The following is a 24,731-nucleotide window of genomic DNA, read 5'->3' on the forward strand; positions in this document are numbered from 1 at the left end:
GACTGGGGATCTGGGGACCTTTAGTGGCATGGCATCCTCACATGGGTCTGCACCCAACTACTGGCAAGACAAGGTGCCAATGTCCCATACTAATATGGTTCAGATTTCTACACTGGTTTTGCAGTCTTGACTCATCAAAGGCTTCCATAACAATATAAACTGGCCCCTAACAACATTTAGAACATAATAATTCAAGGCTAATGACAGAACATAATAGAAGTTAAGAAAAGATATCAAACAGTTTTAAGACACTTACTGAATCAAAGCAAGAACACAATTTTTTTCATAAAAGCCAAATTTATTAATATCACAATCTTATAAGATTTATTATTCACCATTATGCTTGATATGTGACCTTTTGTAAAACAGGATCAAAGTGAACTCATATCCTGAAAATATACAACATATAGAATGTAGAACATCACTAAAATATGTGACAAGATCAGTATTAGGGCATATACAAAATACAATTATGCCATTCTCCTGAAAATGGGAAGAGATGAGACATGAATTTTTTTAAACACAACTCATTACTTTGTATGCCCGTTTCTTATGAACAACAAATATCTAACTTATTGGTTTCCAAATCTAACAGAGTAAACTTTGAATGGACTTCAGAAACATTCGAGACATGCTGATAGAAAGAAGAAAGGGGACAATGATCTCAATATGCTGATGGAAACAGGACTCTCCAGGAAGGGAAGTATTTGCTACATCTCCTGTGCGTGCCTCAACTGGCCAGAGATTGTTAGGCAATGTACGTTGTGGTGTGACTGAGTGAGCTGGCTTCAACATCTCTTTCAACACTATTTAAGTTTATGGTAAATCATTCCAGTGTCAGCTAATGTTGGAGGGCAAGCCCAAAGTGAAGTAAGAGTATATGTCTGGTACAGTGGTTACACCTACAAACAGGCTGGTGCTTACCGATACACTGAGGCATCACAGTTACCTGCTGTACTGAAGCCATATACTGAACGCAGCAGTAATATTCCTCCTGCTAACATCATGTGTTCTTTCGTCCATCACCATAACGTACTGCCAAGTGATAGTGTACGCCATGTGGATTGCCTTTCAGGACAATAACTTGGCTTCATCAAGTCGTGATGGACAGTAGTCATAACCAGGGTGAGTGAGTGTGTCAGGCTCTGCTTTGACAGTATTTTAATTAAATCAAGCATGAAAAGGTTGCAGGTCTTAGACAATTGCCAGTTTGCTGAAACCCAAGACCACGAGTATGGCACTGAGAAACCATCAATCATAATTATAGAAAACAGGGCCTCAAGACCCTGGCACTGCTGATGGTTCTCTACACAGGAGATTGTTGTGGGACATAATTCAGACATAGGCACCTCATCATCTGCACATCAACTTCACATACAATACACACAACAATATATGAACACATAGGAACATAGAAACGCTTGTCAACTTATTCATAAAGTTTCAATTCAAAACAAAAACAAATGCTTCTACAATTAGACATGTACAATACACAAACAACAACAGACATGTCGGAATTATCATCTGGTTTAAAAACAGGTTTGGCATGAAAGACAGTACAACTAGATCAGATGGACGGTAATGATAACAAAATATACCTAAAAGAATACAAACATTAGATAAGGCTATGTACAGAAAGGCAAGGATGTCAACACTCAAAGCATCTCTAAGTAGTACAGTAACATCATAGCTTGATAGCTTCTTGTGGAAGGAACGTCCAGGTGATGTCATTCATAGGTACTTAAAGACTAAAACAAAAGGAAATATTTCTTGGGTATCAGCACATCACTTTAAATTCTGTACATTGGTCATATGTATCACCAATGAAGAAATAGAATTTTCAAATTATCCCATATCCTATGAAGAATGCCTTGGTTGACAACTGACATTGTCTTAAAGAGCCAAACTCAACGTGTGCCCAGATCTGTTTCTATGTATTCTTGGTGGGAAAAAAATAAAAATAATGTTCCTCAGTCATTACTTTTATTTTCAATAAAACAAATTCACGAAGTCCTACCTCACTCTTCAGCTTGCCCCACCTGCCTTCCGCGGCCTGATGTGAAACCTTCAGACATGGGTGCCTGACACCTATGTTCATCATGGGATAAAGCTGGGGTTAGAACCCCCAGTTAGCAGACCCTTGTAGTGCTGAGCCGATATCAATCAGCAAGGAACTCACTCAAAGATCAGTACAGAAATAAAACTGAGGCAATATTGGCTGGTAAATATTCAGTGAATTTCCTGTTCACATAACTTCAGCATCAGAAGAAAACCTTAATTACACCAGTAATTGTGACTACAACCATGTCTTGGGAATGGTCCCTCACACTCAGGAAACCATCTTGCACTTTTGATCATCTATGAAGTTTGCTATTTCGTTTGTTCATTTGTTTGTTGTTCAACACTGAACACAGCAATATTCCAGCTATATGACATCAGTCTGTAAGTAAAGAAGTGTGGACCAGGCAATCCAGTGACTGACATCATGAGCCTTGATCTAGATATTAAATCACCTCGGAATTCAATGAGGAAAAGCACCAGAAAGTTAACAATTTCAAGCTTTAACCACATTTTTAACAGTATTCAAGTTATATCACAGGGTGTCAGCTTAATGAGGGAGGAAAGCCGGAAGTGATGCAGGTCTCAGACGTTTACCACTTCGGTGAAACCCATCAGCTGACAAACCTAGAAACACAATCAGGGCAAACTGGGATTCGAACCCACAATCATAGGTTGGTGGCCTGCCCAAGGGATGCAACTCTTGACGACTGGGCCACCCGTGGCCCCGCTGTGCACCTTGATACAGTCATACAGGAGTTCCTAAGCTACAACAAAATTATTGCAACAAAGGCACTGACAAAACTTCACATGTCAAAAAGGCATCCACAATTCATTTACCTTTGTATACCACTCATTGTATGATAACCCGTGTAGCTTGTATTAGACTGTAACTGACCTCTGTATCACAATAATGATCAAATACAAATGAATGATACATCAAATAAGTCCTAAAATTCAATGTAGGTGGTAAAAAAATAATATATAATAATTTTCAAATTCCACATCAGTTCTTCTGCTAATGAATGAAAAACAAACTCATAGGTCACAACATCAATGAAGTGCAACTGCAAAATAATATGGAAAGATAATTGATCGGGAAACTTGCCAAAACTCACTTCATTTTTTTTGTCCTTTGGTTTTGTAAACCAAGACAATAAAGCAGAAGGCCTGAGGTGAACAATGTAATTGTGACCTTTGGGCGGAGCATACACAAACCTCGTTTCAGTCGCAACAGGAATTATGAAGTTGTGTTACAAGAGTTTAACATCATAACCCATGTACAACAATATGTATCCCATCTAAACCCTGAATGAACATATATATATATATATACATTCATTGTGACCCTTGCAGTAACATTGTACTGTACAACATCTAGTGTATCATCATAGTCATATAGGAAGTGTGTGGATGTAGAGCTTCAATGTTCTATACACACGAGCAGTTCAGTAAAAACAACAAGCAATATAGTGTATGTCATGAAGTTAATGTGTCACCAAACTAATGCCAGTGACAACATTTGGATTAAAATGTATCAGGATATCAATGCTAATAGCCCTGCCTTTGAAATATGTAAAAAGACAAATTGGTAAGTCCTAACACCAAGACTGTAAACTTCAAATTTCATGAAACAGTTTTGGGGCGATAACAGGTCGATTGAAGAATATCACAATATCTTTACAATCTTAACTTGACATGTGATCTAACTTCATGAAATCAAAGCAGGAAATTCCAAATAAGGAGTATTCAAATGAGATAGTTTTGGTCCCGGGACTAAGTGTTGTTCCACGAGTTGGTGTACGCAATCCTTTGTACAGAGATGAGCTGCTCTTACAGGACATCCTCACTCCCTGGGTGAGCAGTGTGGTACTTGTAACGGTAAGATTACCTTACAAGGTTGGCGACTGTCATAAGGGCTCAATCGACTTGTGGAAACAACCTGACCACAAGGCATGCACAACTGGTCTATATCTAGCATGCAGTTACATTGTCTACTGTGAGCTTTGTTATGTATGTCCTTGTCTCCGCCTGTGCAGAGAACCTGACATGAAAATAAACTCCAATCTGTTCAGAGGAAGTACATCACTGCAAGCAGGCAATCTCACATTTTCTGCATTAATTTCATGATTTAAGATATTCAAGTGATTTGTATGAGGACACATTATCATTTGCTGCATAGAATTCAAATGTTTCTGTGCAGCAAACCTGAATTTAATGAGGTCCTAGGCAGGAAGATAGAAGTACATCATTTCTAGACTGGTCCTGGTACAACACTATTACCATAGCTATCCACTGATAACAGCAGATTTAGTTACAGCTCACACTTTGTGCTCATCTGAGCATATCACCACATATCTCACCACAATAAGGGAAAACAGCCCCATTTACTAAGAAAACAAGTGGTCTACACAGCACACTGACACTTGCTGGACAGTGGACACAGTGCTCTAATAGTAGCTGCTTATGTTGGCAGCTACTCACAAAAACAATGTCACTTTTCCTATGACAGAGGGTTAAAATGAACTTTGTTGTGGTTAACATGTAGTTCTGTTCAAGTGATACATGCAGAGATGGCTGTACAGAAGCAGTTCCAGGCAAGACCTGTGGGCGTAATGCCCGATCAATACAGACTCAGTACGGGCAGTTCTTACACAAACAACACATAAAAGTGCAATGGACAGTCAAATCTGGTGTGACCATCCTATAGATGCTAAATTTCCTTAGCAGTTTGACCTTCAAGCAAATTCTTCATGTGATTCTATTCTCTATCAGCTGCATGTAATTCACTCCTGACTTTCATGCCAGATTATCACTACATGATGGTAACACTGTGATTGTACATTGGATGCTGTCACAATCCATTACTTCATGCCATAGATGATACAATATATATCAATTAATATTATACAACAAGATGCCAAAATGAATTTGTAAAAATGACATTTGCTATAAGCTGAATCATTGAAGTGGAGATTCATTTCCCTACCACTTCTAACATGTCCTACCAGAGTATGTCCAGATAGCCCTAGTGTAACCTGGCCACATGAAGTCAGCTACTCATCTGCTTTTGGTGTGATGATGAGTATTGCCATGCTTGTTCTGTTAGGGGTTGTACCTTGTCATTTCAGAGTTGAATCCAGTGTACAGTTTATCATGTTGGGATGACTTGTTCCCATACAACCAAACAACAATCATGAAAATACAATAATCTTGGTACTGAGGCATGCAACCATTCCAATAAATGACCATGTTGCACACACTTTCATGAGGGGCAGCTCTAGTGTGACTAGCACTCCAGTGCTTCCTTCCCTTACAGCCAGCTGTGTCAGTGTGACTCAGGTCTCCAGACTTTCACCACTGTGGTAACATCCATAGGCATTGTGCAACCTCAGACTCAAACCAGTGATCTGGCATGGGTAAAGGACACAACTCTGCAAAACTAATCATGGCAACTTAAATCATATGCTTCTACAATCTGTACATGTATCTAGAATGAAAGAGTAGGTTACTTATGTACATTTGTTGGAACTTCAAAGAAAAAAATGGCAGTTTTGATTTAACAGTTTTGGTCATAAACTTATGCCACTTTTTCCCCCTCTAAGTATGGCACTGTCTACCCTGCCTCAACAGCAAACAGTTCAAGCACCAGCACACAATCAGCAGGACGTAGATACATCCTGGCTTCGTCTCATCACACATACAGTCATCACTGGCAGCAGTTCATCTTCTTTTTCCGACGTTCAAACATGTCTGTATTTTCCTGCTGTACATCTGGAAACAAAGAGTGTCATAACCAGAGTGTCTGTCAAGAGTGAGTGAGTGAGTATGGTTTTACGCCATTTTTATCAATATTCCAGAAATATCAGGGCGGGGGACACCAGAAATAGGCTTCAAATTTTGCACCCATGTGGGGAAATTGAACCTGAAAAGCGAACACTTTAACTACTAGTCCACCCCCATCACCCTGTGTCTGTCAAGAACTATTCCCACTATAAACAGTGTCTGTCAAGAACTATTCCCACTATAAACAGTGTCTGTCAAGAACTATTCCCACTTTAAACAGTGTCTGTCAAGAAGTACTCCCACTATAAACAGTGAGTCTATCAAGAAGTACTCCCACTATAAACAGTGTGTCTGTCAAGAAGTACTCCCACTATAAACAGAGTGAGTGAAAGTATTCCCACTATAAACAGAATTTATTGTGTTCACTATGTTCCTCCATCATCTGTCAATGACATCATTATTTTGGTTAACATGGATTCAACCAGATGATGATTAATATACAAGTCGTTTATCATTTGTTACAGTAGGCAGTAGACATCCAATGCAGAAGTTGAGGATGAAAGTTGGTGTGTCCATGTCAGAACTCTAATGTAAAGATTAGAGGCGAATCAGTACCAAAATGTTAAAATGTAAAGATCCTAAGGGTATCGGTACCTACAATTCAATACTGTGGCAGAGAACAGCAAGAACAAAATTCAATATGATAAAGTTAAAGGGAAAACAATTAATATACATGCAGTAGAACCATTTACTTTTCAACTTAGGCGAGGACTGTTTACTCACTTATCAAATCATTTCCAATTTGCTTTGTTGGTGATGTGGCAGAGGTATCGACTTCTTTAAGGAGAGCGTTGTCAAAGGCCAAGGACACTGCTCGGAAGAAGAAGTCTCGTACATTCTCACCTGGAACATGATTGGCACAACTCAACTAACACCAAAATGTACTGGCAGAAAAGATATAAAAAAAAGAGTTTGGATTAAATATAGTTAATATGGAACAAAGAGTATCAATATTAACACAGGGTGATGCAGAGTATCAATATTAACACAGGAAAACAAAGGGTATCAGTATTAACACAGGGTCAGGGAGTGTATCAATATTAACACAGGGAGACACAGTGTATCGATATTAACACAAGGTGACACAGTGTATTGATATTAACACAAGGTGACACAGTATCAATATTAACACAGGGTGACAAAGAGTACCAATATTAACACAGGGTGACACAGAGTATCAATATTAACACAGGGTGACCTAGTGTATCAATACTAACACAGGGTGACAAAGAGTATCAATATTAACACAGGGTGAAACAGCATATCAATATTAACACAGGGTTACAAAGTTTATTAATATAAACACAGGGTGACAAAGATTATCAATATTAAGACAGGGTGACACAGAGTATCAATATTAACACAGGGTGATAGTATCAATATCAACACAGGGTGACAAAGAGTATCAATATTAACACAGGGTGACACAGAGTATCAATATTAACACAGGGTGACACAGAGTATCAATATTAACACAGGGTGACACAGAGTATCAATATAAACACCATCTTCCTGAGGCAAGAGATTTAACTGACTTTAAGAGTCCAGTTTTAAACCCTTGCCGAACTAGGCTGGAATTCCTAGGCTCCATCGTAGCGCCACCAGGGGTTATTATGAGCTATGACCCTTCTGAGCCTCTCCTATGGACCAATCCGATTCCACCACTTGCATTTTTTTCAAACAAAATGGCAGCGCCCAGTCAAGACGATATAATTGTAATCAAGATCTATATTGTGATAAAACGGGTCTAACATCGCGAAGTGCATCAAATCACGCGAGCACCTTGATTAAAAATATGAAAAGGTTTGGAAAATATCTATTGACGAGTTGGCGGTGCACATGCTTTGCAAATCCTACAATTGACCGAAATCGCCTTTTTTTTCGAGATTTTGATTGGACTATGCATAGACTCATTAGTCCAGCCAAAATGTAACTCCATAATACCAGCCTAGTTCGGGTGGAACAGAATAGGTGGAAACTAGACTTTAAAAGTCAATTAACTCTCTTGCCTCGGGAAGATGTATAAACACAGGGTGACACAGTATATCAATTAGGGCTGGGACGATACACAAGGTCACGATATGATACGTATCACGATAGTGGGGTCACGATATGATACGTACGATACGATACAAAAAATAATGTCACAAGATGGTGGAAGATGATGAAAGTTTAATGTAAAATAGTTCTCATCAAATAACTCAAATTTTCCTTCAGAACATGTGTCAAACACAGCACATGTCACTCAATAGTAAGACTCAAAACACCTGAGTTGAGGAGCCTGACTAAATACCTGGATTTTCTGCAATAAAAATGCATTCTAAATGTCATCTGAACAGCAGAACTATTTGGTAAAAACAACCACTGGTTTGTGATTTTCTCACAATGATCAATGAAAGGCAAATTGTCTGAAACTCTGAACTTGAATAATCAACATCACACTAATTAGTAAATCACAAAACAAAGTCAGACATGTTTAACTGATGTCTGAACATTAACTCTTTCAACACCAGTCAACCAGAAGTGTTTACTGCTGGGACACCGAGTTCCCAGAGACTCTTGTGGGACAGATGAAGCAAACATTTATCAAAGAAAATATCTGCTTGTAAAACATATTTGCCACTACATGTTATACACCACTTGAAAGGTCTGATCCTATGGTTTATAAATATGAAAGTTATGTTTTTCACATTATTTAAAATAATGCATTTACAACTTAATTAAGTTCGTTGTAAATAAAAAATGTAAGCTAACACGTTTAACATCCAGATTAAGGACCAAGGAAGTGAAAACTTGACGATTTTCGGCAAATATAACTTATAAGATTTCATAAAATCCACTTACCTATTTCTGTTTTATTTTCATTGTTTACGTAATTGGAAAATCATTTTAAAAAAAGAAATATGAATAGTTTCTGTCATCACCCATTTTCCGATAACAGCGGCTGTCCTCTCAGTAACATGAAGAGATATTCTACCATACCAAGCTCGTGTTTGATAAATTTCAGAAGTTGGAGAAATTTATTTTGTTAAATCGTGCTATTCTGAACGTTTTAAGCAGGAAATCACGATATATATTAAAAATATGGAACTTCATGAACGTATCGTGCTAGGTTACGAGCTGTGACAAAGATTTTTCATGCATATATTTTTGCATCAAACATCGTGTCCGAGCCGAGAATTCAAGGCGACGAAAGCCGAGATGTCATTTGACTTACATTACACGCGATCGCACGAAAAGATGGAAATAATAACTTAGATGTAAGTTTGATTACTTTTAGATATATTTTTGTTGATATTATTTATTACTTTGTATAATATATTCAAAGATTTGTTTAAAACGTCTTTATTTTGCTCTTTGACATGTTCGATGTGAACCCGTATTTCAATAACATCGCGGGAATTAGTGAATATTTTTTTAATTTATTGATAAAGAATGATAAATTGAATTGGAATATGTATTTCAGACATTATGAAATGTGATAGATTTAATAAATGAATGATATTACAGATAGGTCCATAAAAATATATACTGTTTTGATGTGACTATGGCTTGGCCCGTAAACCGGCCTACGGTGTCTGGGGACTCGATGCTTCTTGGCCGGAAAACCAGTCGCCATGATTGAAGGCTGAAACTAATATGAGTCATTTGATTGGTCGTACTGCGAAAATCAACCAATCATATTTGCCCTTGTCTCATCCCTTTATTTTCTTTACTGACTGCGTTGGAACAAAACGGACGATGTAAACAGCGGCAAATACGTTTTGTTACTCGTAGTATATCAGCTGTGTATCGTTTTGTATCGATACATAGACCCACGAATCGATAGTCGTATCGAACTGTAATGTATCTTGATACATCGATGTATCGGTGAATCGTCCCAACCCCTAATATCAATATTAACACAGGGTGGCACAGTACATCAATATTAACACAGGGTGGCACAGTACATCAATATTAACACAGGGTGGCACAGTATATCAATATTAACACAGGGTGACACAGCGTATCGATAATACAGGGTGACACAGTGTATCATCGATATTAACACAGAGTGGCACAGTATCTCAATATATACACAGGTTGGCACAGTATAAATATTAACATAGGGTGACACAGTATCAATATTAACACAGGGTGACACAGTGTATCAATATTAACACAGGGTGACACAGTGTATCGATATTAACACAGGGTGGCACAGTATATCAATATTAACACAGGGTGACACAGTGTATCGATATTAACACAGGGTGAAACAGTGTATCAATATTAACACTGGTAGGCACAGTATATCAATATAGACACAGGGTGGCACAGTATCAATATTAACACAGGTTGACACAGAGTATCAATATTAACACAGGGTGAAACAGCGTATCAATATTAACACAGGGTGGCACAGTATATCAATATAGACACAAGGTGGCACAATATCAATATCAACACAGGGTGACACAGAGTATCAATATTAACACAGGGTGACACAGTGTATCAATATTAACACAGGGTGACACAGAGTATCAATATTAACACAGGGTGACACAGTGTATCAATATTAACACAGGGTGACACAGTGTATCGATATTAACACAGGGTGGCACAGTATATCAATATTAACACAGGGTGACACAACGTATCGATATTAACACAGGTGAGTAATTTAATCGCCAGTTAACTATGTTGTAACTAACTAGGCTTATGTTTGCTTCACATTCAGCGTGTTTATTCCACAATCACATGTACACACCGTCTCCAACACAACTGTAAAAACAGCGGGAATTGATTTCAGCTTCACCGGTTATCACATGTTATGTCACATGTGCAATATGCAAATGCTTACCGGTACTTCCGGCTCTCTACTCACGGATGTTGATTGTTTTATCGTGTCAGGTGGTTTGACAATCTGCATTGAGGCGAGGGTCATTTCAACTTTATTTGCAGAAATTATTAAACTTTATTCAAGGAAAAGAGATACAAATCATGTTTATGTATGGAAATAGTTATTGGAACAGTTATTTAGGACGAAATGCGAAGTTTTTTTGTCAAATGCTTGGCTGGCTATCGGACGCCGGTTGACATCGCCAGTGGAAAAAAATGTGAGATCTTCGACTCCGTGTATAAGACGACCCCCCTTTTTAACCCCCTCATTTTAGGTACGAAAAACTCGCCTTATACACAGCGATATACGTTAACACAGGGTGGCACAGTTTATCAATATAGACACAGGGTGGCACAGTATCAGTATTAACACAGGGTGAGAGAGCGTATCGATATTAACACAGGTTGACCCAACATATCGATATTAACACAGGGTGAGAGAGAGCATCGATATCAACACAGGGTGACCCAATGTATCGATATTAACACAGGGTGACACAGCATATCGATATTAATACAGGGTGACACTGTATTGATATGAACACAGGGTGACACAGCATATTGATATTAACACAGGGTGACACAGTGTATCAATATTAACACAGGGTGACACAGTGTATTGATATTAATACAGGGTGACAAGGTGTATTGATATTAACACAGGGTGACACAGTGTATTGATATTAATGCAGGGTGACATGGTGTATTGATATTAACACAGGGTGACACAGTGTATCAATATTAACACAGGGTGACACAGTGTATTGATATTAACACAGGGTGACACAGTGTATCGATATTAATGCAGGGTGACATGGTGTATTGATATTAACACAGGGCAACACAGTGTATTGATATTAACACAGGGCAACACAGTGTATTGATATTAACACAGGGCAACACAGTGTATTGATATTAACACAGGGCAACACAGTGTATCGATATTAACAGAGGGTGACACAGTGTATCGATATTAACACAGGGCAAAACAGTGTATTGATATTAACACAGGGTGACACGGTGTATTGATATTAACACAGGGTGACACAGTGTATCAATATTAACACAGGGTGACGCAGCATATCGATGTTAACACAGTGTATTGATATTAACACAGGGCAACATAGTGTATTGATATTAATACAGGGTGACACGGTGTATTGATATTAACACAGGGCAACACAGTGTATTGATATTAACACAGGGTGACACAGTGTATTGATATTAACACAGGGTGACACAGCATGTCTATAATAACAAAGGGTGACACAGTGTATTGATATTAACACAGGGCAACACAGTGTATCGATATTAACACAGGGTGACACAGTGTATTGATATTAACACAGGGTGACACAGTGTATTGATATTAACACATGGTGACACAGTGTATTGATATTAACACAGGGTGACACAGTGTATTGATATTAACACAGGGTGACACAGTGTATTGATATCAACACAGGGCAACACAGTGTATTGATATTAATACAGGATGACACAGTGTATCGATAATAACACAGGGTGACACAGTGTATTGATATTAACACAGGGTGACACAGTGTATTGATATTAATACAGGATGACACAGTGTATTGATATTAACACAGGGTGACACAGTGTATTGATATCAACACAGGGCAACACAGTGTATTGATATTAACACAGGGCAACACAGTGTATCGATATTAACACAGGGTGACACAGTGTATTGATATTAACACAGGGTGACACAGTGTATTGATATTAACACATGGTGACACAGTGTATTGATATTAATACAGGATGACACGGTGTATTGATATTAATACAGGGTGACACAGTGTATTGATATCAACACAGGGCAACACAGTGTATTGATATTAACAGAGGATGACACAGTGTATCGATAATAACACAGGGTGACACAGTGTATTGATATTAACACAGGGTGACACAGTGTATCGATATTAATACAGGATGACAGAGTGTATTGATATTAACACAGGGTGACACAGTGTATTGATATCAACACAGGGCAACACGGTGTATTGATATTAACACAGGGTGACACAGTGTATCGATATTAACACAGGGTGACACAGTGTATTGATATTAACACAGGGTGACACAGTGTATTGATATTAATACAGGATGACACAGTGTATTGATATTAACACAGGGTGACACAGTGTATTGATATCAACACAGGGCAACACAGTGTATTGATATTAACAGAGGATGACACAGTGTATCGATAATAACACAGGGTGACACAGTGTATTGATATTAACACAGGGTGACACAGTGTATTGATATTAATACAGGATGACACAGTGTATTGATATTAACACAGGGTGACACAGTGTATTGATATCAACACAGGGCAACACAGTGTATTGATATTAACACAGGGTGACACAGTGTATTGATATTAAAACAGGGCAACACAGTGTAATGATATTAACACAGGGCAACATAGTGTTATGATAATAACACAGGGCAAAACAGTGTATTGATATTAACACAGGGTGACACAGTGTATTGATATTAACATAGGGTGACACAGTGTATTGATATCAACACAGGGCAACACAGTGTATCGATATTAACACAGGGTGACACAGTGTATTGATATTAACACAGGGCAAAAAAGTGTATTGATATTAACACAGGGTGACACAGTGTATTGATATTAACACATAATCCAAATAAGTGGCATTTTGGTAATGGTAATTTGATGATTTGAAGTATTTTGTTGAAACTGAAGCACACATTGTGGAATAGACTATGACCAGAGATCACTTGATAACACCTCTGAGGTGAATGAGATGAAATATTGTCAAGTGTTCACCACATTATGTCATTATTATATCTGGGACTTAAATTGAATATTTCTAACTTTTCTGTTTTTCCACGAACCACCTTTTCACACAATGTTTCCTCCTGTATAAGTGGAGATAAAACATGGTGATGATAACATATAACCAATGTTAGTTTGTTGGAACAGTGCATATCTGGTATTTCAACAAGAATAGGTCATCTCAGTTCACTGGTTATAATGTTACCTGTCTTGGAGGACACAGCCCAAAACTCAGCACCTAACTGATTGGCCAGTGCCATGGCGCGGAACTCGACATCGATGTACCCAGCCGGAGACTGAAAAGTAAGACAGGGAGTTAATTCAGAACTCCACCTGTAGTATTAGCATTTCTTGCTATCACAGAGTTGATATTTATCATTGTGGGTCAGAATGGGGTCCTAATTCGCCATGATGGTATTAACAGACGACCAATGAGGGCTGTTGGATGCAGTGTTTTACCTGCTAACAAGGATAACCATGATAACTGCGGTGTAAACTGTTACTGACTCAAAAACACCTTACTGTTTAGTCAAACATATTCCCTAACTGGAGGAGTTTGTAGTGCCTTCACTGCCATTGTCTCCACGCTGCTCACAGTTTAACAGTCCATGTATTTCCAGCATGTTCAGGCTCGCTCTCAGTACAGCCGAATGAGAGATACACAATGATTTTGACATAATGAGTCTTACAGACTGTAGCTATCATTTTCAATACCTTGTGTTATCCTTTTCAAGATTGCATGAATAGAAAACACATCCCGACTGTCACTTACCCTATCTGGAAAGCGATGTTCTGATTGTTGGAAGAAAAGGTCGTTCTTACATGACCTGTAATGGGATGTCCACAGATCTTTGCTTCACGGTAGTGGGAACTAGGATCTAATCTTAACGAGATTGGTCCAGTCTGAACACAATACCTGACTTCCTACCTTGATGAACTTCTTAAGATCCATCAATGATCCAAATATCAGGATTTTGCCAGTAAAGGTGCACAAGGAACTAGCACTGAATGCTGACCCTGACCTTTGACTAATCTTAACCCAAACGCTTTCAAAGCAGGGCCCCATGCTAGAGAAGGTGTATACCAAGTATGAAAATATATGGATCAATAATTTTAGAGGAAGTGAAACCATCATCTACATTCCCGACCCGACCCCTAGAATCACTTCCCTTACTCAGACCACTGCGTACCATCAGATCTTTCTTTGTTCCAACAAGACATTTGATGGGGTCCGCTGCATTCTCACATGCTTCGTCCATCCACTTGGGAACACTCCGTAATGATGCCTCGTCAGACAGGTCAAATGCAACCATCACAACTGTAAACACAGAAATAATACACCCTCAGTTTGTACTTCAAAGTATCATCTAGCTGCAACCTGACTTTTCTCTTAGAGATGTCAATATTGAGGTTTGAGTAGTTCGATTTTGTGAACAGTCAGTTAAGAGTGAGCCAGGCATTAACATAGAGCCCTAACATGATAAAAATATACTGTAACTATGGTAATATCCTCCATCTTTTTCATCCTTCACAGTGCCAGTATCTGTGAGTCAAAACTAAACAACAGAAGAGATTAAATCTTACTGAACCATGACTCAATACACCAATCTAGAGAGAGTTATCAATGAGCATATAACTAGGACATTTTCTACCTCTTCAAAACACAAAAGCACTCACAAAATGTAAGGCTGTGTCTCATAAACAGTAACTTAATATTTCTCAGGCATATTTTCTTTTGAAAGTGATGTTGGAAGGAGGATTTAATATAAATAAATTAATAAACATATAAATAAATAATAAATTTAAAATTGCACAAAGTTGCACCACTTTAAAATATGTGCATAGGGCCCTTTCAATTCTATTTAAGAACCTATATTTGATTTCCTGGGTTGTGTTCATCTGTCATCTGTCATGTAGTGTAGGTAGTTGGGGTTTAGCCACTACCAAAGATCAAACAATCTGGCCTGACTTTATTTCAGTTGAAAAAAGGAAGTTGAAATGCCTCATTTGTTTTGTTTTGATTAATCTTATCCTATCTCACACTTCGCATTTCTTCCTTCGTCTTTCATTCCTTGTATGGAAACATCGTAAAATAAAGTTTACAGCTTCTAAAACTCTTGCCTAACTAGGCTGGTATTATGGAGTTACATTTTGGCTGGACTAACAAGTCTATGCATAGTCAAATCAAAACCGCACAATGAAATTGAAATACGGTTTGTAAACTGTCATGCAGATCTCGGTCGATTGCAGGATTTGCAAAGCATGTGCACCACCAACTCGGTGTCAACAGATAATTTCAAGTCTTTTCATGTTTTTAATCACGGATCTCACATGATTTGATGCAATTCGCGATGTAAGATCCGTCTTATCACAACATAGACCTTGATTATCGATCAGATAGTCTTGACTGGGCGCCGCTATTTTGTTTGAAGCTAACGCAAGTGATACGAGGGCTTGAAATCTGATTGGTCCATAGGAGAGGCATAGGAGGGACAGAACTCATAATAGCCACAGGTGGCGCTACAATCGAGCCCAGGAATTCCAGCCTAGTTCATCAAGGTGAGTGAGCGAGTGAGTTGGGTTTAAAGCCGCTTTTAACAGTATTCCAGTTATATTACGGCGTGTCAGCTTAATGTGGGAGGAAAGCCCGAAGTGATGCAGTTCTCAGACGTTTACCACTTCGGTGAAACCCATGAGCACAGGTATGGTGCTGACATACCTAGAAACATAATCGGGGCGAACCAGGATTCGAACCCACAATCATAGGTTTCTGGCGTGCCCAAGGGACGTAGTTCATCAAGGGTGGAAACTGGACTTTTAAAGTCAGATAACTCACTTGCATCGGGAAGATGGGAGCTGACAGGCTAGTGTAACTGTGATGCGGGGATGATCAGATGGATATATAACATGTGAGCTAGGATAAGAATATAAATATAATTTTTAAACTCATCCTATCCTACACGATGCATTTTATCCCATGTTTGGATGGTGGGTCGCAGATACTGAAGCCTGTAAGATATACACGAGGAAGCTGATGCAAAACATGCTTCAACCACAAGATTGTCACACAATAGCGTCTGAATGACATGGACTGTAATAAGTGAAATGACCGCTTTACCTTACTAGGACACAACGCTATGAAATCTGGTATAACATTCATTATGTGTCTTCACGTAGGACATCGTTTTAAGAATGACTGCATAGCTTTGAAGTAGGGAATTTATTCAACCATGACTTATAACCAATTAGGAAGGGTTCTCCAGTCCATTAGTTCCACAAGAAGAGCCGACAGTATGTCTGATGGTAATCTCAAGATGAGCCAGTGTCCGTTCTTCAATGATGGATGTATTAGAATAGCACTTGGGATTGAGCGTCGAAACAGTCCTGTCTAACTCCGGAGTAGTGGCAATGGAGGACATCCCATGAGTCTCTGCAATGATAAACTGGGGAGCAGACAGCTTGTCCCTTTGATGACGGAAAGCTGAAAAGGCCTGATCCCACTTCTTAGGCAGGTCTGTCATAGTCTGCCTGGGGGCAGCGTCATGGACGAAGCAGTGCTGGACCACATCACAAAACCTGTGAGTAGATCATCACTGGAAGCTCAGGAAGATTGAGCATGTCCGCAATACAGGGTCAAAGCTTGTGTATATGCCAGTTGATGAAAGAGGTGAAGCTTGACTGTCTGGTGTAGTTTCCCATTACATAGGTGTAGTGTTGAGATGAGCTGTAGCCAGTGTAATAGAAGCAGCCGCCTGAGATGCAGTCCCTGGGTGGTAATGTTGACTGTCCGGAGCACTGCAAAAGAGCTGCAGATGAAGACCGTAGAAGGGAACCAAAGTCCAAAGAGGGTCTGATCTCTATGATCCCACAAAGTCGGCAAAAGTGCAGTGGCTGGAGGGATCGTACTAGTAGAAGTTGCCACAGGGGGAGGTCACGTTACTGTACCGGCGATGGGGAATGGGATCTGCTGGATGATCTGGCCTGTACTACTAGCTGCCGGGGAACTAGAACGTGTACAAGAGGAAGGTCGATGCCGATCCTCTTTTGGATCCTCATGTTAATTTTGAGGATATGCATATTAATAGTAATCTGGCATCTATCAATAGACCAAGAAAGGATGGTATCGATGGTCCCCGTAACGATCATGACAGGCAAACGGCTGGTACAGCATATGATGATATTGCTGTGACGGAGAGGTGTATCTATCCCAATCATGACCTGAGGTGTATCTATCCCAATCATGACCTGTCGTATCTATACCTCCTAGAAAAGTGTCAGTGGGAGTGTTATTGAGGGTCAAAGTCAGATGATTGCGGCTGGGCGTAGGTGTAGCATTGATCTGTAGAGTGACGACACTCATGAGAGTCGGAATATTCCTCATTGGTGCAATGTCAATCTCCCTTAGACTTCTGCTTAGTATAATGTCAAACCATGGAAGATTGATCCTGCGAATGTCGACTCTTGGAAGATCAATCCTGCGAATGTTGACACTTGGAAGATCGATCCTTTCAATGTCGACCCTTGTGTTGCTTTCCAAGATGTCGTTCCTTAGAAAGTCGCTCTTTGGACCGGTGGTTTTTCCCCTGACGCTCTCTGCTCCTCCTTATTTCAATAGTTGATGTGGAAGTTGTCCGAGGTGTCGATTGTAGCTGTGGTCGACAGAACTTGTGGAACCTGGGGAGAGGAGGTAGAACATGGCGGGACAACGTCGCTGGGTTTAACTGTGTTAACAGGAGAAGGCGCCTTTCAGGTGATGGTCGGAGAATCCCACATGCACCAGAAGGTAGGTGGCAGTGGTGGTTTGATAGAGAATTTGACGATGGAATGGACCAAAGCTTTGGTAGTAACGCTTTTAGGCTTCTTGGTAGCCAACGGCCCATGTACAACATCCAATGATTGTGGTAAATGATAAGTAAAGCTTTATTTAGGTTTAACTCTGATTAACGTTACATTTTCACATTTATGCAGGTAATTCATAAAGGCTGATAGGTGAGAACATTCACAACACCAAAGACAAGGCTTACAAACACCACATCAGTCACAGAGAAATGGTTATAGAATCTGGAAACCTTGTTTTAGGATGTTTCCATACATGGAATGAAAGAAGAAGGAAGAAATGCGTAGTGTGAGATAGGATAAGATTAATCAAAACAAAACAAATGAGGCATTTCAACTTCATTTTTTCAACTGAAATAAAGTCAGGCCAGATTGTTTGATCCCCAATTGGCGAAACCCCAACTGCCTACACTACATGACAGATGACAGATGAACACAACCCAGGAAATCAAATATAGGTTCTTAAATAGAATTGAAAGGGCCCTATGCACATGTTTTAAAGTGGTGCAATGGTGCAGAAGAAACACTGCTGTTCTTAGCCTTAAAGAAGTCACTGCATGACAGCCAGTTAGAGTGGGGAACAAAGGGCAGAGTGACCCCCCCTAGTTGTGTGGTACTCACTGTTGGCTCCCCGGTAGTATGATGCAGCTATACACTTGAACCTCTCCTGACCTGCTGTGTCCCATCTGTCAGTTAAACATGACCATTTATGTGTTGTGGGTAAATCCCTGATACCGAAAATCAGTGTCAAAAACAAGTTTCAGTTGGAATTATATTGCCTATGGTCAATGTCTGACTGACTAATCACCAACCGTAACATGTGATATATTAATGCGCACATTCTTGGTAAACTATTAACTTGCAATTTTTAGGTACCTTTCTGAGAGATGAGAATACTTTTATGACGACAGCATTTAAAAATGACATTGCATAATAAAGAGGTTTACTGGTCATCATGCTGCCATCCCTAACACACTTGCATGACAACCTCTCTGTAACGGTCACCCATTCACAAAACAATAACAATGCTTCAAAATTATTTTGACAGTTTCTCCTAAATTTCCTGTGTCTACAATCTTTGAAATGCAGATCTTTGACATTGACTACATTAAACGGTACTGACAAACCAAGAATCATAATCAGGGCAAATCTGGGATTCAAATCCATAATCATAGGTTGCGGGCATATGAAAGGGAAGCAACTCTGCACAGCAAATTGAGGAGACTGGGCTGCCCGCTCCCAGTCATTGATATAAAAAACAGCATCTTACTTTGGCAGTAAAATTCTTACAAAAGACAGGACTGACTTGAACCAAATACCCAGAACAACTTACATCTGTAAGGTGAAAGGCGTGGACAAAATACTGAACTTCTCCACTTCAAAGTCAACGCCTATTGTGGCCTTGTAGTCTCGGTCAAACACGTCATGGCAGAACCTGGAACATGTGGCAGGGAACACTCAAACTGTGACAACAACTGACTACATCACTGATGCCTGTCAATAATCAAGTCAGACATATCAGGCATGTTAAGTAAGTTAAGTACGTCAATTCATCAAAAACAACAATGAATCGGCTGGGGTAAATAAATGTTATTTTGGGAGATTGAGGAATGAGTTTCTTAATATACAGAGCAATTTGTTTTTTGCTGCAAACAGACTGTACACGCTCCAGTTACGATAAATACCATGGACAAATTCACAATCACAGCTCCTTTGACCCCACATTGCAATAACACCTCGTAGAATTTCTCTTGCACATGAATGAAATTTGAAGGAATGACTTTTTCAGTGCTGTGTCATGTGAAGCCTCAAAACAATATTTATGGCAGATACACTGATAATGAAGGATGCTCATCTTTTTTCAAATCTGAGTGTAATTTGACTGAGTATGGTTTCCACTGCTTCTAGCAATCTTCCCATAATATCAAGAGTTGGTTTCACAAACCTTCCCCATATTAGAAATCAAACAGATATTTAGCATGACGAGAAAACATTTAAGGAACAACTAGGCTACCGAACAATATCAAGCACATTCTGACAGCCTTTGTCCTAGGTGCATCTCACACAATCTCTCACCTGTTAACGAGGCAGGTCTTCCCAACAGCCACATCTCCCACCAGCACCGCCTTGGATATCTTCAACCTGCAACCACAAACACATCTTTCTTGTAACCACGGCAAACACTTCACAGCATTTGAACACAAAACTGTCAACTGTCAAAGTTTGATGGATGCACAAATATATTTATCAAATATAATCTGAAGTAAAATGGAGAATAGACAAATGTTTGTTTGTTTATTGTTTTAACACCGCACTCAACAATATTCCAGCTATATGACAGCGGTCTGTAAATAACTGAGTCTCTTATGACAAGCATAGTCACCATTTACGGCAAGCATGGGTTGCTGAAGACCTAATCTACCCCAGATCTTCACGGTTAAAATAGATAAATGGGGTACCAAAGGGCCACCTGAAATATACAGGACAACTGACTGTAAACAATCAAGTCAGATAAAAGAGTGGTTGATACTATGAGCAAACTACCATGCTAGCAGTGTCTGGTGACACAATCGCCACTTATGCCAAACACAGGTTACAGAGAACAGCTTCTATCCTGGAAAGCCCATCCTGACTACAGGGGACAGGTGAGTCATATCTACCTACCCAACTCTTCCTGTTCTGTTTTCTGTACATGCTGCTTTCACCTTGGGGTGGAAGTTCATCTTCTGATAAGGTGTTGCATCCGGGTGGAAGGCCTGGAACAACATCATACATGCAGACCAGGACGACACAGGACGCCCTACAAGTGCCGGTCTCACCAGGTCGTACATACAGACCAGGACGACACAGGACGCCCTACAAGTGCCGGTCTCACCAGGTCGTACATACAGACCAGGACGACACAGGACACTATGAGTGCTGGTCTCACCAGGTTGTACATACAGACCAGGACGACACAGGACACTATGAGTGCTGGTCTCACCAGGTCGTACATACAGACCAGGATGACACAGGACGCTCTACAAGTGCTGGTCTCACCAGGTCGTACATACAGACCAGGACGACACAGGACACTATGAGTGCTGGTCTAACCAGGTCGTACATACAGACCAGGATGACACAGGACACTATGAGTGCTGGTCTCACCAGGTCGTACATACAGACCAGGATGACACAGGACACTATGAGTGCTGGTCTCACCAGGTTGTACATACAGACCAGGACGACACAGGACACTATGAGTGCTGGTCTTACCAGGTTGTACATACAGACCAGGATGACACAGGACACTATGAGTGCTGGTCTCACCAGGTTGTACATACAGACCAGGACGACACAGGACACTATGAGTGCTGGTCTCACCAGGTCGTACATACAGACCAGGACGACACAGGACACTATGAGTGCTGGTCTCACCAGGTCGTACATACAGACCAGGATGACACAGGACACTATGAGTGCTGGTCTCACCAGGTTGTACATACAGACCAGGACGACACAGGACACTATGAGTGCTGGTCTCACCAGGTTGTACATGCAGACCAGGATGACACAGGTCACTATGAGTGCTGGTCTCACCAGGTCGTACATACAGACCAGGACGACACAGGACGCCCTACAAGTGCCGGTCTCACCAGGTCGTACATACAGACCAGGACGACACAGGACGCTCTACAAGTGCCGGTCTCACCAGGTCGTACATACAGACCAGGACGACACAGGACGCCCTACAAGTGCCGGTCTCACCAGGTCGTACATACAGACCAGGACGACACAGGACGCCCTACAAGTGCCGGTCTCACCAGGTCGTACATACAGACCAGGACGACACAGGACGCTCTACAAGTGCCGGTCTCACCAGGTCGTACATACAGACCAGGACGCTCTACAAGTGTCGTTCTCACCAGGTCGTACATACAGACCAGGACGACACAGGACGCTCTACAAGTGCCGGTCTCACCAGGTCGTACATACAGACCAGGACAACACAGGTCACTATGAGTGCCAGTCTCACCAGTTTGTACATACAGACCAGGACGACACAGGACACTCTACGAGTGCCGTTCTCACCAGGTCATACATACAGATCAGGACGACACAGGACACTTTACGAGTGCCGGTCTCACCGGGTCGTACATACAGACCAGGACACGAGTGCCAGTCTCACCAGGTTGTACATACAGACCAGGACGACACAGGACACTACGAGTGCCGGTCTCACCAGGTCGTACATACAGACTGGGACAACACTGGACACTCTACGAGTTTTTCATTTTTGATTATGATAACATTAGAGACAGACTGAAAAACATTCATCATATTCAGTTCAGTTCTGAAAGATAATCAAGTTCAAACACTTTCTCTGACAACTTTCTCTGACGTGTATCAATCACTTCAAAATCACACGCTGCTGTGGACAGTTCAAAAACAATTTGCTAAGGAACAATTTGCTAATGCATTTAGTCTGGCATGTTTTTCTGGCTTGGACAGTTGATAAGGGCAAACAAATCATTTGTTTTCATTCTGGACTTAGATGCATCTATAATGACTGCTTTTTCATGGCCAAAATCTTTAGCATGCACAAAGGTTAATTGTAATTTGTGAACATTTTGAAATTAAGACATACTTCTATGAGTCCTAATTAAAATTCATGTTCTCACTTGAGGGAACTTGGAAATGACCCTGTCTTTGGCCACAGCCGACGTAATTGTACGACCTGCAGACATGACGCTGGTCACACAGCTGGGACAGTGGGGTACGGACGGAGTGATTGCAGTAAGTCGAGCAAATGATTAATTCTGCATATCAACTGAAAAATAAAAGCTGAATTAAATTATTCAAATAAGCATTTTGTTTTCATGAAAACAGTATGTGTAATTTCATGAAAGAAGAATCATGGCGGAACACTTTTTTTAACAGGATCAGCACATCCCCTTGTTAAGGATGGGTTATGACTGAAGTAACCCCCATGCCAAAACAATCCCAAGTAAAAAACGCCCTGCATTGGTGAAAAGGTGGTTCTGTAATCTTTGCAGGTGAATTTTTGCAGGCAGGGCCATTTTCATCAATGATGACTGCAACGTGTTTGCCAGCATGGCTAAGGTGGATCTGTCTCGGCCAGTAAAATATGAGGTTGATTCAGACAGATTCAGTTAGATGGTGCCCTAACCTTGGAGAAAGTCAGTCGAGCTGATGAGATGTCATAAAACAAGCTTATTACCATGCAATCTTTCACAGTCAACCACACATATATAAAAATTTACATACAACTATTATCATACAACATACACAACCAAAACATCACATGTTAAAAAACATTGGCATTCATATTTAAGCAGTCAAGCATTCATTCTCTGTAACATTCAAGGAAAACACAGATATACATTTATACAAAACTATCAAAACAAATAATTCAATCACCATAAAGCCAGGTCTAGAAAGCCCTCTCATAGCTTAAATATATAATGTCATCAGCTGTTCGTTAAATAAACATCTCCAATCTCCATCACAACTGTGTAAATAAATTGAAACAATCTTTTCTTAAAGATTAGCATCGATCGATAGATAAATCCCATATGTTCATCCTGTTGAAATAACATATTGCCCCATCAATTTATTTTCATTTGGCAAGGTGCTCTATTTAAATACACATTTCCATTCTCAGTGTTTTCTTAAACATTGGCATATTTTAATATACAAGTAATTTATTGCATGGGGTTATTTCATATAACACAATTTATTTACCCATAGGGATACAAATTCGTTTTGGGTACGAACTTACCACAACCCGCTTATAAACTTTGTAGGAATTCTAAATTTACGAAAGCTGCTGTCCCTCTGGATGTTGCCAGTACAGAAGTATAGAAGTTGTTGGACTTTTCAGTAACAACGGTAGTCAAAATAATTAAGGATTGAAATAAGAACAAATGTTGCCTTTACCCACAAAGGTAGGCGGCTTTTTTTTATCAATGTTGTCACATTTTCTCATGATCTGATAACATGGGTTTACACCGTTAGTTGCATGTTGTCCTTTAGGGCCTAAATAAAACAGTGACGACCAGGTGAATCCTTGAAACACCATTAATATTTTCAATGAAACCGTCAATTTGCAATGAAAGTGGGTTTCTTCTACGAATCGATTAAAATAATAGTAACAGATCTGTTTCGAAACAGAACCTACTGTCTAACGTACATAGACGGATAATCTCCACAGAGCTCGTGTTCATGTGTTTGGAATTTAGCGGAAGCGGAACCGCTACACCTATTC

At 40.0% G+C, this 24,731-nt stretch overlaps 1 protein-coding gene across 3 annotated transcripts; it reads right to left on the reverse strand.

Moving 5' to 3' along the window:
- Positions 1–299: 299 nt before the first annotated feature.
- LOC139456432 (ras-related protein Rab-34-like) lies at positions 300–24,712 on the reverse strand. 3 transcript variants are annotated; one of them, XM_071238140.1, is made up of 10 exons: positions 24,645–24,712; positions 23,125–23,273; positions 21,128–21,219; positions 20,540–20,605; positions 19,797–19,898; positions 19,085–19,149; positions 14,818–14,945; positions 13,833–13,923; positions 6,628–6,747; positions 300–5,832 (listed from the first exon to the last, which is right to left on the reverse strand). In XM_071238140.1, exons 2-10 carry the CDS (start codon positions 23,188–23,190, stop codon positions 5,768–5,770), a joined length of 795 nt encoding a protein of 264 aa, XP_071094241.1. In that variant the 5' UTR covers positions 23,191–23,273; positions 24,645–24,712; the 3' UTR covers positions 300–5,767. The 3 variants fall into 3 exon arrangements, with proteins under 3 accessions (XP_071094241.1, XP_071094240.1, XP_071094242.1); XM_071238139.1 differs by having other exon boundaries at positions 24,657–24,701; XM_071238141.1 differs by lacking the exon at positions 24,645–24,712 and adding an exon at positions 24,246–24,633.
- Positions 24,713–24,731: the final 19 nt, after the last annotated feature.

The sequence above is a fragment of the Haliotis cracherodii genome, unplaced genomic scaffold, assembly GCF_022045235.1.
Source record: "Haliotis cracherodii isolate W230 unplaced genomic scaffold, xgHalCrac1.p SCAF_11, whole genome shotgun sequence".
NCBI classification, from domain to species: domain Eukaryota; kingdom Metazoa; phylum Mollusca; class Gastropoda; order Lepetellida; family Haliotidae; genus Haliotis; species Haliotis cracherodii.